Raw genomic sequence first — 20,009 nt, forward strand, 5'->3', positions numbered from 1 at the left:
GGCTTCCGGAGCGCTCTTCCGATCGTTGTACATATCCACTTCGCTGTCGCGACGAGACGCGACGCGTCGTTCTCTTGCCGTCGCGATTGTGAACCGACGATCATGCCCGACACCTCCTACGGAAAAATGTAAAGTTAGGGGATGCCGGCGCGCGAGGGAACACGGTGGTGCCACGTGAGAACAGTGTAGAGGACACGGAGGGAGACCCGCTCGGTGCGATACAACAGTTACCCGGAGACTCGGGCGTTCGATCCAGCTTCGAGAGAAGATTTTTCTGGATCGCAAGCTCCGCGGAAGGGATCGAGCTGCTCGAGGTCCGCGGAATCGCGGGGGAACGTCGCGCGTGGCCGTCGGCCGCGAGCTTGCTCTTCCCGATGGATCCCTTGGTGCTAGGTGAGCGATCCTCTTTCGTATCGAAACGCGGCCATGCAAATACCGCAGATTTTGCAGCGATGCCTGATTATGTAACGCGATTGTGAGAATCCGCTCGCGGAGATCCTCGGCGCCGATTCCGGTTGCGAACGTTGAATAACAGACGTCTACGGTACTCGAAACAAGCGGAACGCGTCATCGTGATCGACTTGCAACGAGCAGCGTGAACATCGATCGAACGGTTACCCGATTATCTATTGTGGCTTCTCCTTTTTGTTCGCAGCGTTTTCTACGACGATAGATTGAATCCGTCGATCGCGCGCGCGCCGTGTATGTACGTGTCAATCAACTTCGACCTAATTGAATTTATAATTAAATGAGACGCGGTGCTCGGACGAATGTATCTCGTGGCGCCGTCGGCCGGTCGCACTTATTAATTTCGCGTGGCACGATAATGGGATAGGCTGGCGCAATTATTATCACCCGATACGGACCATCGACGGAAACAGTGGAGAATCCGCTCGCCGCCCGTTTTCTCGTCGTTTCTTGTTTCCAATTAACGGAGCCTACACCGGCGGCCTTCTGCGCGATGAACGCGCAATAAACCGTCTCATTAAAGTCTCTCCGGCTTGCATCGCGCGTCGATTTCCTGGTTTGAATATTCATTAGACGCCCGGTGATCCTTTCGCGCACCGTGACAGCTCTCGAGCGAACTCGAAGGTTAATCTGCGGCGGAAAAACAGTTAGGAAAGCTGACTATCGTCTATCGCGCGGACTATGCCTACGCGCGGGCACAGCTCCCATTCATGGAAAATCGACAGCGTTTCGACTGCACTCACATTTCTCCGGCAACCTTCGACCTCGCTGGGTCCCCGCTCTGCCATCACGCCCCTTATCGCCCGGCTTTACGTCTTCTTTTTTCTTGAAACTCTCGACAAGACCGCGCTACCGTACGGGACCCGTGCCGTCACGTCGATACCGTGCGCCCAGCCGAACGATCATCGTTTAACAACCATGTCACGAATATCGAAACTGACCGGTCTAACGAGCCTGTTTCATAGCTGGTTTCCGATGAGAACGCTCGGCTCGCGTGATCTATGCGCCGGACACCGGCCCGCGTCCAGCCAGCAAGGTATATTTATACTCTTCCCGAAAGTTTCGCCATACTTCCGAAAGCGACCAGTGCAGGCCGCGGTACATTTACGGTGAAACTTCCTCGAACTCTTCCTCGATATCTTCTACGAACGGAGCGATTCGTTGATCCGCTCGGCCCCCGAAGGCACGGGAGTTTTCGTAAGCTCGGCCCACCCTGCGAAGAAGAACGGCGTTATCATTAACTGGGAAATGGCGGTGCCGGAGCAAGTCCGTATCATGACCTACATTTTGGTAACGCGATCATTAATCACGGAGATGTGCCACGTTTGTTGTGACGCGTGAAACGTTGCCGATGACCCAGATCTAACGTCATCCCAGCGGCAATCTCTCGGTGGCTTTGCCACGCTTAATCGGTCGACGGACACGCGTCGCCGGTACGAATTATTCGAAATCGAGCGGGTCTCTTCGGGTATCGAAGCGATGAGGAAAAAAGAAAGAAAGAGTCGTGGAACAGGAGCCTTGAACCCGAGCGTGAACAGATAATCTTTCGAGAAATTCTGACGGACCCGTTATCGTCCGAATAAAAACGGACGGCCGAACTTTGTCCGGGAATGAACGTTCGGAAGCGAGGTGGTCCCCGGATTTACTTTTGCGGAACGACCGTGAGTATTGTGAGCTTCGGGTGAAAATAATACGCTCGCGGTTTAAAACGCGCCTCGCGTTATCGGGCCCGCGTCCGAGATCTCTTCCACTTCTTTTATTCCCCTCGGATGACGTTGACAGTCCCTCGGAGTCATTGACACCAATACAGCCGTAACCGCGCACGGTTCAAGACCTTGATATGTGAACGCGATACATCGGAAACGTACACACCGAGATAAACCCGTCCGATCGTACTCTTCCAGGCGGGAGATACGCTCGACAATAAAAATTTGTCACGACACATTGTAACGAACCGATTAACGTTAATGTTTCTGCATTATTTTCCACGAACCGGCATGGAATTGCGACGATCGCGAACGGGACGCGAACCCGCAAAATGCCGAGCGAACTCCCGTACACGAGGATAGCATAATATTAGATTGGCAAGAAAGCAATTTTTTTTATCAAAGCAATGAACTTTAATAGATAAAATATTTTCCATCTTGTTCTATGATCTTTTGCCATCTTTCTGGTACCTTCATAATTCCGCGCTCATAAAACTTCTGATCCTTTTCGGTGAAAAACTGATCCAAGTGCGATTTCAGACCATCATCATTAGTGAAAGTTTTACCATTCAAAGAGTTTTGTAAACTTCGGAATAAATGATAATCTGATGGTGCAATGTCAGGGCTATACGGTGGATGTGGCATCACTTCCCAACCAAGCTCCAATAACTTTTCACGTGTTACCAAAGATGTGTGTGGCCTAGCGTTATCATGGTGGAACACGATTCCTTTGCGATTTGCCAATTCTGCCCGTTTTTCTTTGATTGCTATGTCCAGTTTTGTTAGTTGTCGACAATAAACATCTGAATTGATGGTTTGGTTCCTTGGGAGCAGCTCAACATACACAATACCTTTGTAATCCCACCAAACTGACAACATGATCTTCTTTTGGTGCAATTCAGCTTTCGGCGTGGTTTGGGCTGATTCGTCACGCTTCGACCATGATCGTTTTCGAGTTGTGTTATTGTAAACAACCCATTTCTCATCACCAGTGATGATTCGCTTCGGAAAAGGGTCGATTTCATTTCGTTTGAGATGCATATCGCATATGTTGATGCGTCGCGTTAAGTGAATTTCTTTCAATTCGTGTGGAACCCAAATATCGAGCTTCTTAACGATTCCGAGGCTTTTTAAACGATATTCTATAGTTGTATGCGAGACATTTAACCTGTCTGCAATCTTTCGGACAGTTATACGAAGATCCGATTCAATAATGGCTTTCATTTGGTCATCATCAACTTCGGATGGTCGACCAGAACGTTGGTCGTCTTCAAGTGAGAAATTTCCAGAACGGAATTTTTCTGTAAAGCAATCCACACCATAAACTTCACATACATCTTTGTGAGCCTCGGCAGCTTTTTTACCTCTACGGAAATAAAAAAGCAATATGTGCCTATAATGTTCGTTTTTGCACTCCATGTTCAAATTGACACGGAACTAACAATTTTAATCAAAATTACGTGCAATTTGCTTCAAAAGTAACCTAAAAGATGCAGTTATGAAATTTCAGAAAGAAAACAAATGCAACGTTAACAGAAGTCAATCAAACAAAACATAAAGGCATCGATTAGTGAAAACCGAAATTACTTTCTTGCCAATCTAATAATTGGCGTCAGGTCTTTCTGACGTTTTTTAATCAAATGGCTATTGGTTTGCTACCCGTCGATTTAAGTCGATTATCAGATTACTCTCGGCCAGAAGTTCCACGACGAGGCGGTGTTGACAGTGCCGGGAAATGTGCGGTTACAGATTCATTAGCGTTCAATTAGTAGCGTTTGTTCCAGCTAAACAAGGAAGCCGGCTTTTAAAGGGTCCGGTTGACAAAGGACTGCGCAAATAGTTGTATTAGCTTCTGGAGTTCTCTCTCTCTCGAGTCCCGAGCTACCTACGGGCCGTTTGCCCGTTTGCTCCTCTTCACGATGTTACATGCCAACAACCTCTCGAAACTTTAAAAGGGTCCAGGACAATTCGATGTCGCTAATTTTGTTAGTCTCTCGGAGAGTCGAGCGCTCTTGTTAAATAAATTTGAAAGCTACTAATTATTCCGGGAGGCATCCCAAATATTTCTTCTGTCTTCTGGCGGTGTCCGAAGTCTGGGTTCGTTCCTGAAACGAAGAGAATAGGTTTAAGTATAGTTAAAACTGTGCTCACACGGTATCGCCGAGGGCATGAAGCGGTTGGCCGAGCATAAATCATGCAGGAACGCGGGTGACCATCTATCCGTTGATCGCAATGTTAAGCAACTACCCGATGCGCTCGATCGTTTTATTTTCAATGTTATACGACGTCTAATTGCTAGACTGCGGATCTTAATGCGAAATAAAAATTTTCTGCATCAATTGCAAGAAATTCCAGCCTGGTAGAAAATAATGCAATGCATAACATCCGCAGTCTACTCGTTACACACCGTCGATGTCGATACTGGCATAATTCAAATTCATGATCAAAACGTGTTATCCGAATCTCGATGGTTCCCAGGCTCGATCAAAATGACCGGTTCCAGATTTTTTATTCTACAATTACTGAAATTATAAAAATGCTTTCGCGGGAAATTCAATCTCGTCATTTTTATAAGACAACATGTATCGGATACTTTTAAGGCTCGGTAGGTTTAGTGTGAAAGAAAACTGTCTGCAGCGTTATCGGCGGCTTCGACCGACTGCGAGCTGTAAATCAGCTCCGAGCTGAAAGCTGTACAGGACATTCTGGCTGAAGATATTTCGAAGATCGCGGTTGGATCGCGTGCGATCGCGTGACAGAAGTTGGCTGAGGACCGCGACAAGGTGGAACGTATCGCATGGACTATTTCGTCTACAGGCAACGATCCCACGGCGAGACGATCCCGAGATGTATTGTCGACAAGTTATTACTTGCACGATTTGGAGGTAGAGTTCTGCATACCTGTCCCGTGACTGGGGAAACCTGGCGGACCGCCATCGGGATACCTTCTAATAACGCGTCCCAAAAATTCGGAATCCTATCCGAAATCACGTGTCCAAAACATTGGGTTCTACGTCCCAATCGAAATCCGAGTCTGAGAAGTTCTTTCTTCAAACGGTGTGCTGCACCTGTGGACATTTTAATTCGTCAGATTCATTAAAATTGAAGCTTTTACTTAGAAGAATCTGTCTTGATCCGTTCCCATTGATCAGGAACGCTTTGCTGCATCTGTGGACATTTCAATTCGTCAGATTCGTTAAAATTGAAGCTTTTACTTACAAGGATCTGTCTTGATCCATTCCCATTGATCAGGAACGCTTTGCTGCACCTGTGGACATTTCAATTCGTCAGATTCATTAAAATTGAAGCTTTTACTTACAAGGATCAGTCTTGATCCGTTCCCATTGATCAGGAACGCTTCGCTGCACCTGTGGACATTTCAATTCGTCAGATTCATTAAAATTGAAGCTTTTACTTAGAAGAATCTGTCTTGATCCGTTCCCATTGATCAGGAACGCTTCGCTGCACCTGTGGACATTTCAATTCGTCAGATTCGTTAAAATTGAAGCTTTTACCTAGTAGAATCTGTCTTGATCCATTCCCATCGATCAGGAACGCTTTGCTGCATCTGTGGACATTTCAATTCGTCAGATTCGTTAAAATTGAAGCTTTTACTTACAAGGATCTGTCTTGATCCATTCCCATCGATCAGGAACGCTTCGCTGCACCTGTGGACATTTGAATTCGTCAGATTCGTTAAAATTGAAGCTTTTACTTACAAGGATCAGTCTTGATCCGTTCCCATTGATCAGGAACGCTTCGCTGCACCTGTGGATATTTCCATTCGTCAGATTCATTAGAATTGAAGCTTTTACTTACAAGGATCAGTCTTGATTCAATCCCATTGATCAGGAACGCTTTGCTGCACCTGTGGACATTTCAATTCGTCAGATTCGTTAAAATTGAAGCTTTTACTTACAAGGATCTGTCTTGATCCATTCCCATTGATCAGGAACGCTTTGCTGCACCTGTGGATATTTCCATTCGTCAGATTCATTAAGATTGAAGCTTTTACTTACATGGATCTGTCTTGATCCAATCCTATTGATCAGGAACGCTTTGCTGCACCTGTGGACATTTCAATTCGTCAGATTCGTTAAAATTGAAGCTTTTACTTAGTAGAATCTGTCTTGATCCATTCCCATCGATCAGGAACGCTTTGCTGCACCTGTGGACATTTCAATTCGTCAGATTCGTTAAAATTGAAGCTTTTACTTACAAGAATCTGTCTTGATCCATTCCCATTGATCAGGAACGCTTTGCTGCACCTGTGGACATTTCAATTCGTCAGATTCATTAAAATTGAAGCTTTTACTTACAAGGATCAGTCTTGATCCGTTCCCATTGATCAGGAACGCTTCGCTGCACCTGTGGACATTTCAATTCGTCAGATTCATTAAAATTGAAGCTTTTACTTAGAAGAATCTGTCTTGATCCGTTCCCATTGATCAGGAACGCTTCGCTGCACCTGTGGACATTTCAATTCGTCAGATTCGTTAAAATTGAAGCTTTTACCTAGTAGAATCTGTCTTGATCCATTCCCATCGATCAGGAACGCTTTGCTGCATCTGTGGACATTTCAATTCGTCAGATTCGTTAAAATTGAAGCTTTTACTTACAAGGATCTGTCTTGATCCATTCCCATCGATCAGGAACGCTTCGCTGCACCTGTGGACATTTGAATTCGTCAGATTCGTTAAAATTGAAGCTTTTACTTACAAGGATCAGTCTTGATCCGTTCCCATTGATCAGGAACGCTTCGCTGCACCTGTGGATATTTCCATTCGTCAGATTCATTAGAATTGAAGCTTTTACTTACAAGGATCAGTCTTGATTCAATCCCATTGATCAGGAACGCTTTGCTGCACCTGTGGACATTTCAATTCGTCAGATTCGTTAAAATTGAAGCTTTTACTTACAAGGATCTGTCTTGATCCATTCCCATTGATCAGGAACGCTTTGCTGCACCTGTGGATATTTCCATTCGTCAGATTCATTAAGATTGAAGCTTTTACTTACATGGATCTGTCTTGATCCAATCCTATTGATCAGGAACGCTTTGCTGCACCTGTGGACATTTCAATTCGTCAGATTCGTTAAAATTGAAGCTTTTACTTAGTAGAATCTGTCTTGATCCATTCCCATCGATCAGGAACGCTTTGCTGCACCTGTGGACATTTCAATTCGTCAGATTCATTAAAATTGAAGCTTTTACTTACAAGGATCAGTCTTGATCCGTTCCCATTGATCAGGAACGCTTCGCTGCACCTGTGGACATTTCAATTCGTCAGATTCATTAAAATTGAAGCTTTTACTTAGAAGAATCTGTCTTGATCCGTTCCCATTGATCAGGAACGCTTCGCTGCACCTGTGGATATTTCCATTCGTCAGATTCATTAGAATTCAAGCTTTTACTTACAAGGATCAGTCTTGATTCAATCCCATTGATCAGGAACGCTTTGCTGCACCTGTGGACATTTCAATTCGTCAGATTCGTTAAAATTGAAGCTTTTACTTACAAGGATCTGTCTTGATCCATTCCCATTGATCAGGAACGCTTTGCTGCACCTGTGGATATTTCAATTCGTCAGATTCGTTAAAATTGAAGCTTTTACTTACAAGGATCCGTCTTGATCCAATCCTATTGATCAGGAACGCTTTGCTGCACCTGTGGACATTTCAATTCGTCAGATTCGTTAAAATTGAAGCTTTTACTTACAAGGATCTGTCTTGATGCAATCCCATCGATCAGGAACGCTTTTAAAAATCGCTCTCCACGCTTCAGAAACGCTTTCCACGTTTGAAATAGAACCTTTTAAGAAGTTCCAGACGTTTTCGGACCTGTGCAAGGTTGCGAAGAATTTTGCGGTGTTCCGTGTCGTCGGCGCGTTTGTTCTTCTTTGGGTGGGACAGGAAACGTTGGTTCATCCGGAACGGTCCTCCTAAGCGGAAGTTTGCGAGCGTCCCGAGCTGCGAGATCGATTCTATTATTACCACTGGTGTTCGTATCGGCTTCTGCTTTTGATTTTCGTCGTTTCGCGAGACGCGGGGGGACCGTCGTTCGCCGGGATCGAAAACGAAAAAGAGCAGAAGCACGCTTACGCCGCGGGCGAGTTTTTTGTTCGTCGATCGGATATATTTCGGTCCCACTGTCATCGCGTATTCCAGATGTGAGAGCGGGCTCTCGCGCGCGCGCTCTCTCCTGCACATACGCGCGAGATAAATTTCGCGCGGATGTATTTTAGGTGCACGAAGAAAGGTGCGGCCCGCGGGGATGAAAAAGGGGGAAAGAATTAGAGGGCCGAGCTGGTGAAAGCTCGGCTGACGTTTCGCGACTCGGGGGCGCAACAAATCGATCGTGCCTCCTTTTGGAAAAGATTTGGAAAACGAAAAATCCACCAGAAAGAAAAAGCGCGGATACTCCGGAGTAGTAGAAGAGAATTCGATTCGCGGTCGGAGCCGCACGCAGACGCGTCTTGGAAAGTGGCGGAGTTGCGATGAAATTGAACGAGGTCAGACGGTTATCGTGAAAAATGTACCGCGATTAGCGCATAATTAATTTCCTCTTGCGTCAAGTTGCATAAATTTCGCAGCTATAAATACATCCATCGGAGATCGAAGGAAAAAGGCAGACGTCCATACACTTTCCACGATATCGCCGGGCAACTTCTTCGAAGCGGTACAAAGAATTCGATTAATTGTAGGTTTTCGCGCGGTGGCTCGGCCATTGTCGGGCCACGCGATAACACAATCTCGGAGAGCCTCGGCTCCGTACGATTTTAGCCGCGAACGTTCAAAAATCGCGTCCGGCTGCCAAGAATCCTTTTCGACGGAAGATAACGGCCGTTTGGCCGGGGCCCAGGTTTACGAGGCTACTGGAAATAATGATGAAGCTTGACAGGACTATTTCGAAGCCGTGGATACACGGTGGCACAAATCCATAACGGTGCCTCTTGCCACCATTCTTTCACGGACGTTCCATGGAACCGCGGGCAAAATGGCTCGTTTCCCCAAAAAATTGCAACACTTGGAGAAATTAAATTACCGCCGGGCACCAAGGGTTGTGACTCCGGACGAACAGCATCAATCTCGCTCCTGAAAATGGTAAAAAGTCAAGCTTTTAGTTTCTGGATGTATCTGGTATCAGGCGTTTTGTTTAACGCTACATTAGTCTGGATCGTTCCGGGAATCGTTTAGCTTCCGAGTTCTGGTTCGCGGCGAGGAATTAAGAATGTTTAATTTCTGACGCGGCGACGCCGCCGGCAAACTAATCACTGACATATGCGCGGTGCCGCGGAAATTAAATTAAAGATCCGTTTCTATAGTAGCGAGGAGGCCGACAAAGGGGACGGTGCCCGAGGGGCCGATAATTAGCGAGTGAGAATGGTAGACAAACACTGGTCGCGTTCGGGGCATCTACGTAAGTGAAACACGTGTTTTCGAGGGTGACACTGACATCCATCACTCGTTCCGTGCACGCCCACGTCTCGGACGATGCCTCGCCGTTCACTCTTCTACTTATATCCGGGCCCTTTCCTTCGTCGTCCTTTTGCCTGCGACGATTTGTTTTGCCCCTCGCCTCGGTATCGTTTTCGCCGATTTCCAGCCACCGAATTACGCCGGTTCGCTATACAATCAAGTCTTGTTGGTCGAAATTTTCTATCGATCGCATTTCAAATCGTAGTAGTAGCATTTCAGAAAATAGTAGAATCACGCCTTTGGGACCTGACCGGTCGACATCAACGCGTTTCCGTCTTTGGTCCGTTTCGGCGCGGGACGAGGAGAGCAAGCGCACGTGACCTGTCGCCTTAAATTTTCGGAAATCTCCGCGGATTCAGCGTTCTCAAAGGGGCGCGCTCGTCATAAAGCGCGCTAAACGTCTCGCAACATCGCGGGCCCGAACGTTATCAATTACCGTCACGGTGAAATTACCGCAATCAATCTGGATCGCGAGCACCGTGCCGACTCCCGCTATTTCGCGAGCATAATTCACCGTCTGTGACGGGGAGTCCGCCGGTGATCCTCTCACAATGCGCCCGCTGTTGATCCGCTCGGAAAGCGAAGAGCTGTTCCTCTCCCTTCCGCTTCGGGGACACCGGGCTCTTTCTCGAGTTTCCACGGCGGATCCCGCCGAATCGAGGAGGAATAAATCGTTGCCGGAAGATCGAGTGGCCGCATAGATCTGCGGATCGTCGCGTGGAACAGCATTTCACGCACGCACACGCGTGAAACGTCGCCGTGCACGCAATATTATTAGACTTTTTCTCGGGGCGCGCACGGTGATGAATGGCCGAGATCAAAGGGCCCGACTTGTGTAGTCATTTTACACGCGTGTAATACACGTATTTAAGACCGAGGAGACGGGGCTGGCGAGCTCGTGTGCGTGGACCGTCTTCTCGCACATGCCACGCACAAGGAGGATTCCTCCCGGGACATCGGAACTCTTGCTCGTCGCTAATTCGTCCTCGGCGCCCAATCATCCCGGCAATTCGCTGCCTGGGAATTCGGTTTTTAAGATCGGACGACACGGAACACCGAAACGCTCGATCCACCTGCTAACCGGGCAATCGTTCAATCCTAAACGCTCGCGAACGCGGTAACACGAATGAAATGTTTGTCGTGGCCAACTCGATTAACTCGGCTTTTTGAAATATTTTACATTTAAGCGTCTGAGCACTTGGTTCAGTCACGCTTATGCAGGGTGGCACACGTAACGGCTGAATATCTCGAAAACTATGCCATCGATTTTAAAGTTCTTGGTCTTAAATTGCATGTTCTTGGTCTTGCATTGCTGTCCCTTCAAAGGGGGCCGGGGTACCTTTATAATTTTAAATAGAACCCTCTATGGAACGTTACATATTCAGATTCTACAGGAAAAAACAAGTAAATTTTGTCGGAAACATGTTTCTGTCGGATGTTTCCATAATGAGATGTAACAGTACTTACTATACAGTACGGTACTATACGGTACAAGCCGAAACTTCAAACTGTTGTCAATGCAATTTAAGACCGAGAACTTTGAAATCGATGGCACAGTTTTCGAGATATTGAACTGTTAAGAGTTGGGTGGGCCACCCTGTATATTATTTCATCACATTACTCCGCTTTCTCTTCTTTCTTGTCTTTCGGTGACTTTTCATCTGTCTCTCATAACAACAAATACCTTCTTATGACAAACCGCTTTCACCGTTTTCAACGTACATTGCAGCTCCATCTGATCTAGCCGTGTAAAGTGTAACAATTATTTATTGAATTAGGAGTTAAATGAAAAGTTATGAACACGGGCGAGGAGTGAACTCGTCACCCCCGGTTGAAAGGTTGATTTTCGAATGATTTAGCTGCGCGTGTTTGGAAAGTGCAGGGTTAGCTTCGTGCGAGTAGACGTTTACTGCTGACCCGTATACGATAGAATTTCTCTTAGCCAAGGTTTCCGTGTCCAAGAGACCGATGCTTCGAGGGACAAGAATAACAGTGGTTCCCGATTGATGTTGTAGAAGAGACTTAAGAACAACATACTGAACGTTTTCCGTAAATACTGTATCTCTCGCTGGTTGCTGCTCCGCGCCATCCTTCTCGCAACTTTCGGAGATGGCGTTGACAGAAACATCGTCCTCCTGGAAAATTCGTCGTACTTATAAATCCATCGGGCGAACGGTTTATCCCCTCATTAATTACTCACCTACGAGAGCGAGAGCCAACCGAGCTGCGTACAAACCACGAGGCTTGTCCCTCCAGTTTAACGACCGCTGCTCCCTCGCGATCGAACGATCGTTGGCAAAAAGACAGGGCCTTTAATGTAACGCGGCTCATTAAATTCAAATCGTTGGAGTTTAACGGGCCACGTCGGGGTCGTTCCACGAATCTGCGAGCCATTCCCGCTCTTCAACCGATTCCCGCGGCGGGATCGTTCCCCGAAAACCCTCTCGCCGATCGAACCTTGGATTAAACTCGTTGGATCGTTTCAGGGTTCATCTGACCCTCGGAGTCGTCTGAAAGCTCCGTCCGTTCCATAATGCGTACGCAAGATCTTCAAGAACAAACGCAATGGGGCACCATAATATGATTCAGAAGCATTTTGCACCCCTTCTTCTCCTCCAAAAGATACTCTTTCACTTGAGAAAGGTCGCGAAGAGCGTTTCGATCGAACCTTGGATCGCTTCAGGGTTCATCTGACCCTCGGAGTCGTCTGAAAGCTCCGTTCCATAACGCGTACGCAAGATCTTCGAACAACCGCCATGGGGTACCATAATATGATTCAGAAGCATTTTGCACCCCTTCTTCTTCTTCTCCAAAGATACTCTTTCCCTCGAGAAAGGTCGCGAAGAGCGTTTCGATCGAACCTTGGATCGCTTCAGGGTTCATCCGACCCTCGAAGTCGTCTGAAAGCTCCGTTCCATAATGCGTACGCAAGATCTTCAAGAACAACCGCATTGGAGTACCACAATATGATTCAGAAGCATTTTGCACCTCTTCTTCTTCTCCAAAAGATACTCTTTCCCTCGAGAGAGGTCGCGAAGAGCGTTTCGCGCCTCCGCTCCGCTAAAGAGATTCGACGTTAGGAGGCGAATCGCAGGGATGCGAAGAAGGATGGTTGTGAAAAAAAAATGGCGGACGATGGGTGCGCGCAAAAACGCGTCTCTACGGTCGGCGGCGTCGCAGCGTCGACGAAACTCTTGTTCCAGGAATCGCAGGGCCCTCCTTTCCGCCGTGCGGTTTTCTTCTTTGCTGTTCTATTTTTCTTCGCGGTACTTCCACCGGCTCGCTCGGTGCGCAGAAACAGAACCAAAGGGACAACGAGGAGGGCCGCATAAATTTCTTTTCCGCGGCCGGAAGAGGAGTCCTCCGTTGGGACTGCCGCGGATCCGTCCGCCTCCAACCCTAGAATTTATAACGATTTTATCGAAAAGGAAAAAGAAACGAACAACGTTCTCGCGTCGATATGCAACCGAGAAGTCTCGTTTTAGACGGTACCAATTTTTCGAGTATTGTTAAGTCGACTGGTTGAGTCTACAACGACGGAAAAATAAATGAATTGTGTTAGTACATGGTGGTCTCTTCCACAAGAGCGTGGAAGCGATATCTGTGTGATACCCAATACAGCAAAGATTGTGCCAATTCAAACATACAATGTCTCCTCTAGTACGCAATAGCCCCAATTCTCTTAGTATCATTTCTGTCACTGAGAAGTTCAAGTCATTTCGAGACGAGTGCCGTGTACGCTAAACGATTCGAAGCAGTATTCTTGTGCCAGCACCCGAAACGGCCAAAAATGAGTGTTGGAAATGCAGCAAAATATCTGCACGAGTCTCGCGAATTTGTAAATAAGTGGGTGCAACGTTACAAAGAGACAAATTGCGTCGACGATCTCCCTGATCGAGGTTCGAAGCGAGCTACGACGAAAAGGGACGATGAAGCAATTCTGCAGCTTTTTTCGAAAAATCCGACACTTTCCTTACGCAAAGCGCGAGCAATGTTAGCGAAAAAGGGCATAAAAATAGGCATGGTAACGATTAAACGTCGGTTGGAAGAAAATAAAGTTGCATGGCGTAGTACACTTTCGAAGCCGTTGCTTTCAACAAAACATGTCGAAAAACGGTTCGCGTGGGCACATGAAGACGTTTGTCGCGATTGGAACAATGTCCAATCTCGGTCCCCCGATGCCAATCCAATCGAAAACGTTTGGTCTCTCGTGAAGTACAAACTCCGAGGAAAGGGTATTTTCAAATTGAAGACGCTAGTTCGCCGTATTCGAGAAATATGGAGATCTCTTCCTGTCCGATACGCCGCAAAGCTGGTTCAAAGTATGCCCAGACGTTGCGAAGCAATAATCGCTGATGGCGGTGATTGGACACATTATTAAGCAAGTGCGTATTAGTTCTTTAAATGCACTTTCGACCTATACAACCTTTTTTACAGAAAAGATTTATTCGCACTCAGATATCGCGTCCACGCTCTTGTGGAACAGACTGTAAGTGGCCCTATGTCACGAAACACGGAAGAAACACGCAAATTGGCTTGACAATTTGTTTCGGGGATAATTGAAAGGTGGGACGCGTAGGTGGATTCTTGTCGGCTGCGAGCCCTCGTCGGGGATGGTCGAAAGTGTAACTTCGTTACGCCTGTCTCCCGGTTAAAGATAGCCGATCTTATTATGCTCGTAACGGGTTGTTATGTTCGGTTACCCGCGTGTACGGAATCCCGGTGGGTTTGGAATGCAGTTAGGGTCAATTTCGAGGGCATCGCTTCGCTAATTAAGGGTTGTTACAAGCTTGCCCGAGCGGACAGGAGAGCGAGGCACGCGGCGCGCTCCACCACCGTGTACATCTGCATCTCGTTAAAACGAATCCCGGCGCCAGGTGTAAGCCCCGATGCGGTATACAATATATTATCGTTGCGTTATTTCGGCGGCTCGCTGAATCGATGCTAGATTGCCCGGACCCCTTCGCATTCCGGATCTTATAATCGAAATCGTGCTGCTCCTTTCGCGGCGGAAACAGATCAAATTCAAATTGGGACTCGAGTACATTGGGGTCCACCGTCGCCATCGGTCGCTATAATAAACGGCTAGCTTCATCAAAAGCTGTGCTCCAGACACTTTAACTTTTTATAGGCTATTGGTCACCGCACAGACCACTGTGCTCTACCAGGCGAATTTTATATTGTATTTAACCTTTTGCAATAGCTGCAATTGGTAGTCAACGCTAATATGGGCAATAACACTTGCGCGGACAAGCAAGATATAGAAATGAATATATATAGAATTAAGCACTCAATTGTCCACGGAAGGTTTAACAGTACTACTTTATGTGCTCTTCGCGCAACGAAATCATTGAGAATAATTTTTTCCAGCCTTGCAAATATTTTTGCCGAATAGTATCAAGATCGTCGTACGATTACTCTATTTGTAGCCATGAAATCGAATGGATAGCTGTTACAATAGGAACTAATGACAGACTAATGGGTCTACAAGAAGTACCTCTAAAGACACACTTCAACAATTGCTAAATGAATCCATACGTGGTCGGTCTTAACACGTTAAGTGCCAAAAATCAATCCCAGAGAATCTCACAAAATCTCACAAAATGTACTAGAGGTGATGTTGTCTTAGCCCTTCTGAATTCTAAAGATCCCAATAAAATTACTACCAGTAACTGTCAGTCATATGCGAGTGACGTGGCGGTTAACGTGTTAATAAGCATCATCAGTTCTGCAGTTAGAAAAACGAGATCGGTCTTTCAAGGGTTAACGGTAGTTTTCTCCTCTGTTTCGGGAACCAGAGAGCAACGCGTCCGAATTGGGTGGCGACCAGCACCAACAGCAGCAGCAACAGCAACAATCCCAGCATCAGCACCAACAGCAACAGCAGCAGCAGTACGGCGAGGTGAACCAGTTGGGGGGTGTGTTCGTGAACGGTCGACCCTTGCCGAACGGGGTCAGGATGCGAATAGTGGAGCTTGCACAGCTGGGCATCAGGCCGTGCGACATCTCGCGGCAGCTGCGGGTCAGTCATGGTTGTGTCAGCAAAATCTTGGCCCGGTACCACGAGACGGGCAGCATACTGCCGGGAGCGATCGGCGGCAGCAAGCCCCGGGTGACCACCCCGAAGGTGGTCCAGTACATCAAACAGCTGAAGCTGAAAGACCCGGGTATCTTCGCCTGGGAGATCAGGGACCGGTTGCTATCCGACGGCGTCTGCGACAAGTACAACGTGCCATCGGTGAGCAGCATTTCCAGGATATTGAGGAACAAGGTCGGCGCGGCGACCGCGATCCATCATCATCCCCATCACCCAGCGCATCATCACCATCATCACCATTTGTACGCGGCCGCGGCTGCCGCGGGGGCAGCGCTTTGCCCTGTCCCTTACCCGCCGACGCCTTATCACGCGACGCCGCCGCCGGTTACGCATCATCATCATCATCACCACCACCAAGGTTGGTAGCTCGAAATTCCTCCCTTTCCTCGCGCGTGCCGCACGATGCACAGTGGGCCAAAAGCGCCAAAACGTGGCCAAAATAGAAAGGAGTAAAATTGATACTCATAGGTTTCTCGGGTCGCTGATTATAAATCTGATGTCAAAATTACAAAAAACAAAATGGCGGATTCAATATCGCGGATGCGTAAAAAAAATTATTGGACTTTCTTAAAAATTGGTATTCCCATATTTTTCAGGCCGGCGAATATGAATCTGATGTCAAAATTATAAAAAAAAAACAAAATGGCGGATTCAATATCGCGGATGCGTAAAAAAAAATGATTGGACTTTCTTAAAAATTGGTATTCCCATATTTTTCGGGCCGGCGAATATGAATCTGATGTCAAAATTACAAAAAACAAAATGGCGGATTCAATATGGCGGATGCGTAACCAAAAAAATTATTGGACTTTCTTGAAAATTAGTATCCCCATATTTTTCGGGCCGACAAATATGAATCCGATGTCAAAATTACAAAAAACAAAATGGCGGATTCAATATGGCGGATGCGTAACCAAAAAAATTATTGGACTTTCTTGAAAATTAGTATCCCCATATTTTTCGGGCCGACAAATATGAATCCGATGTCAAAATTACAAAAAACAAAATGGCGGATTCAATATGGTGGATGCGTAACCAAAAAAATGATTGGACTTTCTTGAAAATTAGTATCCCCATATTTTTCGGGCCGACAAATATGAATCCGATGTCAAAATTACAAAAAACAAAATGGCGGATTCAATATGGTGGATGCGTAACCAAAAAAATGATTGGACTTTCTTGAAAATTAGTATTCCCTTATTTTTCGGGCCGACGAATATGAATCTGATGTGAAAATTACAAAAAATAAATTTTTTTTTAAACAATAAAAAAATTATTGTTAAAAAAAATTGTTATATCAGAAAATTCTATAAGTGGAACCATACAATGCTCATTTAACAAATCTTATTATAACTTCTAAATTTCTCGAGAAAACATGCTTGTAACTAGTGCCATGTCTACCTCTGCGTCACAAAAATGGATCGCATTACGAAAGGGGCAGTTTTGGGCAGCTACTTTTTCAAAATAATGTTAAATAATAGTATCTACTACAAGACTCGACAAGAATCTCCGTGGAATATCGTGGAATATACAACTTTTAGTATACATTTGTAAAATCTGTCCACTAAGTTTTATCGTTGACTTCATACATTCCAAACATTAATTAATACAAATCCAATGTTACTATTATGTATAGTACTTGCTTCCAGAAACAGCATCCATCGTACACGCACGAAAAAAAATTCAATTTCCGTAAAATTGTAAGCTTGACACCTTTTTTTCATGACGTAGTTCACTGCACGAAAACTGCGAGACGACTGTATGGGATATTTGTACTCCCACCCTTTAACAGTTATAGGTAATAAGACCTTTTAACCTTCGGCTTCTTATACAGTCATTACCTGAGTATCCAATACTTCAATCGCCATACCCCTAACGTGAAATTCATTTTTTGCATTTTGGCCACGTTTTGGCGCTTTTGGCCCACTGTGCGATGATCCCAACGTGCGATTCCAGCCGAGTAAGATTCCTCCTCCACGACTAGTTATCACTCGGCTGGAACCGCATTTTAACATTAAGTTTACGGGACCTGTTCTCCATTTAATTTAGGATTACCGAGATCGTAAAGACGCTGTTCAACTAATTTATTTCTTTGAATATAAAACTTTCAGTGCTCCGTAAACCTAGTGTTGAACCAAATGTGCGGTCGCACAGTGGCGAATATCCTGATGAAAAGTGTCGACGCGAAATTAGAAGATGGACTCCTCGAATTTATTTGTTGTAGCTGGCGTTCGCGAGACTTCCGTGCACGATAGGCTTTAATGCTACGTGAATTTCAGCGATGTTCGCCACCGTGCGTGCGGGTTTCGAGCAGGAATTTTGCGCGAGTCGCTCGCGCGCGATCTCCCGACAAAACTCGATGCTCGAAACGACAAGCCACCGTCGCGCAACCGACCGATGCCAACTGAATCGAGCGATTCGCACGCGAATGGTAGATCGGTTGCTGTCGGAAGGATCGGGTGCCGTCTCCGCTGCGCTGGTTCCGCGACACGATACTAAAATCTAGCTCTCCGTTCGACGACGACGACGACGACGACGACTGGCGCGAGCTGACGATGTGCGTGCGTTCAGTTTTAGCTGCGAGCTCGCGGGATATCAGGCAACAGTCGGGTCTGTTCCTTCCATCGTGATACCGAGCGGTGATTAGCGAATGTCGAAACCAAGAACCAGGTCCCTACCAATTCGGTACCGGTGCGTTTCCAGTTGGGCCGACGACGCCGAGCAAGCTGTCGCCCTCTTCGCCCTCGTCGATCCACGCTGGCCATCAGCCGACCACCATGGGCACCCTTCACTGGCCTAGTCCGCACACGGTCCACGACATTCTCGCGACCGGCTGCAATCTGACGAACTCGCCGTCCTCTTCGTCTCCGACGTCGCCGCTCTGCGTGTCGGTGAACAACAATCATCATCATCAGAGCAACGAGAACGTTGCCGGTAACAACAACAACAATGAAGAGGAGGGTTACCATCATCCGCATCACCATCACCATCATCATCAGCAGTATTACGCGTCCGCTCTCTACCATCATCATCATCACCACCATCATGGGGACACCGTGACGCCAGTGGTCACAGCCTCGCCGGTCCTCGCCGTCCAGTCCATCATGATGCAATCCTCCGCGGCGAGTAGTCAGCCCGCCAGTCCCTGTAACTGAAACGATTCAATTAGGAGACAATTGACAGACAATTGAAAGAGGTTTCGTAGATTTACGAAGAAGAGGAAAGAATCGGAGCGCTGTGAGTGGTGCGAGTGTAACGTTGACTCTGGGAACGAAGGGCAATCGGCAGAATCGTTCCGTGTCACTGTGAGACCGACGCGATCAGAGAACGTTATTGTAATTGATCGGTGTCTGGAACGACGAACTGTATCATCACCAGTATTATATGTTTTGATCGTCGTTTGCCATTGATTGAACGCCAAGAGTGCCTTTTTTGCGAGTGCCATAAAGAAACTATTACATGCTATTGTATATTCTAAATTGACCGTGTAGCCAGGCGAGGAGACAGTGGTGCAAACGTTGTCGAAACTTTCAGAAAACACTGTTCACGGTTTCTCGCTCTCAAACGCGCGTATTTTTAATGTTTCTCCGATCATTTGCATGGACTTCACGAGACACAATTTGTTACACGGGAGCGTTGTCCTCGAGAAAAGACAGTGATCGACGCCGCGAACCGCCGTAGAACGAACTATGTTATATATCGATGTTATTCGAGCGACGGACGAGTACCGATCGCTTCGCGATTACGTGACTGTAATCCTCTGTCATGCTTTTTTTTTTTATGAAATGTAACTTTTGCCATCGGGAAATATAAATTTTCCATCGAGTTAACCGGCAGAGCGTCCCTTTCACCCCTTCAACGCCTGGCAGCATGATCATTCCACTGTCGGGAACAGTCGTCAGGTAAGTCGATCAAGTTCGTATCGAGCGTGGCTGCAATTAACAGTATAAATTTAATAAAGGATTAGCATCGAATTACTTCGGAACGACCGAAGAATTAGATGGTAACGATGCGTCTCGGGAACGTCTCTAGCTCGCGCTCTGCACCCGCCACTATAATTAAACCGAAATTTTTCCGCTTACGACATTAATCTGCTTCCTAGCTCACGGCTCGGTTGGCACGCTGAAGAGCTCGAGAATACAGCGGTGCTTTGGATTCACCGCGATTCCGGTATTTACATCTTGGCACGCCGCGCCGGTACCTTCGGCTACAGTTCCTTAGGGCCGTGGATCGTTCGAATGGCCCCCGATCGAAAGAGC

General features: G+C 46.7%; 1 protein-coding gene across 1 annotated transcript; it reads left to right on the plus strand.

Moving 5' to 3' along the window:
* Positions 1 to 244: 244 nt before the first annotated feature.
* On the plus strand, positions 245 to 18,927 carry LOC143362866 (uncharacterized). Its single transcript, XM_076803365.1, has 3 exons — positions 245 to 393; positions 15,452 to 16,108; positions 18,454 to 18,927. Exons 1-3 carry the CDS (start codon positions 375 to 377, stop codon positions 18,903 to 18,905), a joined length of 1,128 nt encoding a protein of 375 aa, XP_076659480.1. The 5' UTR covers positions 245 to 374; the 3' UTR covers positions 18,906 to 18,927.
* Positions 18,928 to 20,009: the final 1,082 nt, after the last annotated feature.

This window comes from Halictus rubicundus, chromosome 2 (genome assembly GCF_050948215.1).
Source record: "Halictus rubicundus isolate RS-2024b chromosome 2, iyHalRubi1_principal, whole genome shotgun sequence".
NCBI lineage: Eukaryota > Metazoa > Arthropoda > Insecta > Hymenoptera > Halictidae > Halictus > Halictus rubicundus.

What these genes read in the sequence shown, in the direction of transcription:
- LOC143362866 (XM_076803365.1), top strand. An exon ending in TCATCATCACCACCACCAAG is followed by an intron (nt 16,109 to 18,453) that starts GTTGGTAGCTCG and finishes GTGCGTTTCCAG; the next exon opens with TTGGGCCGACGACGCCGAGC.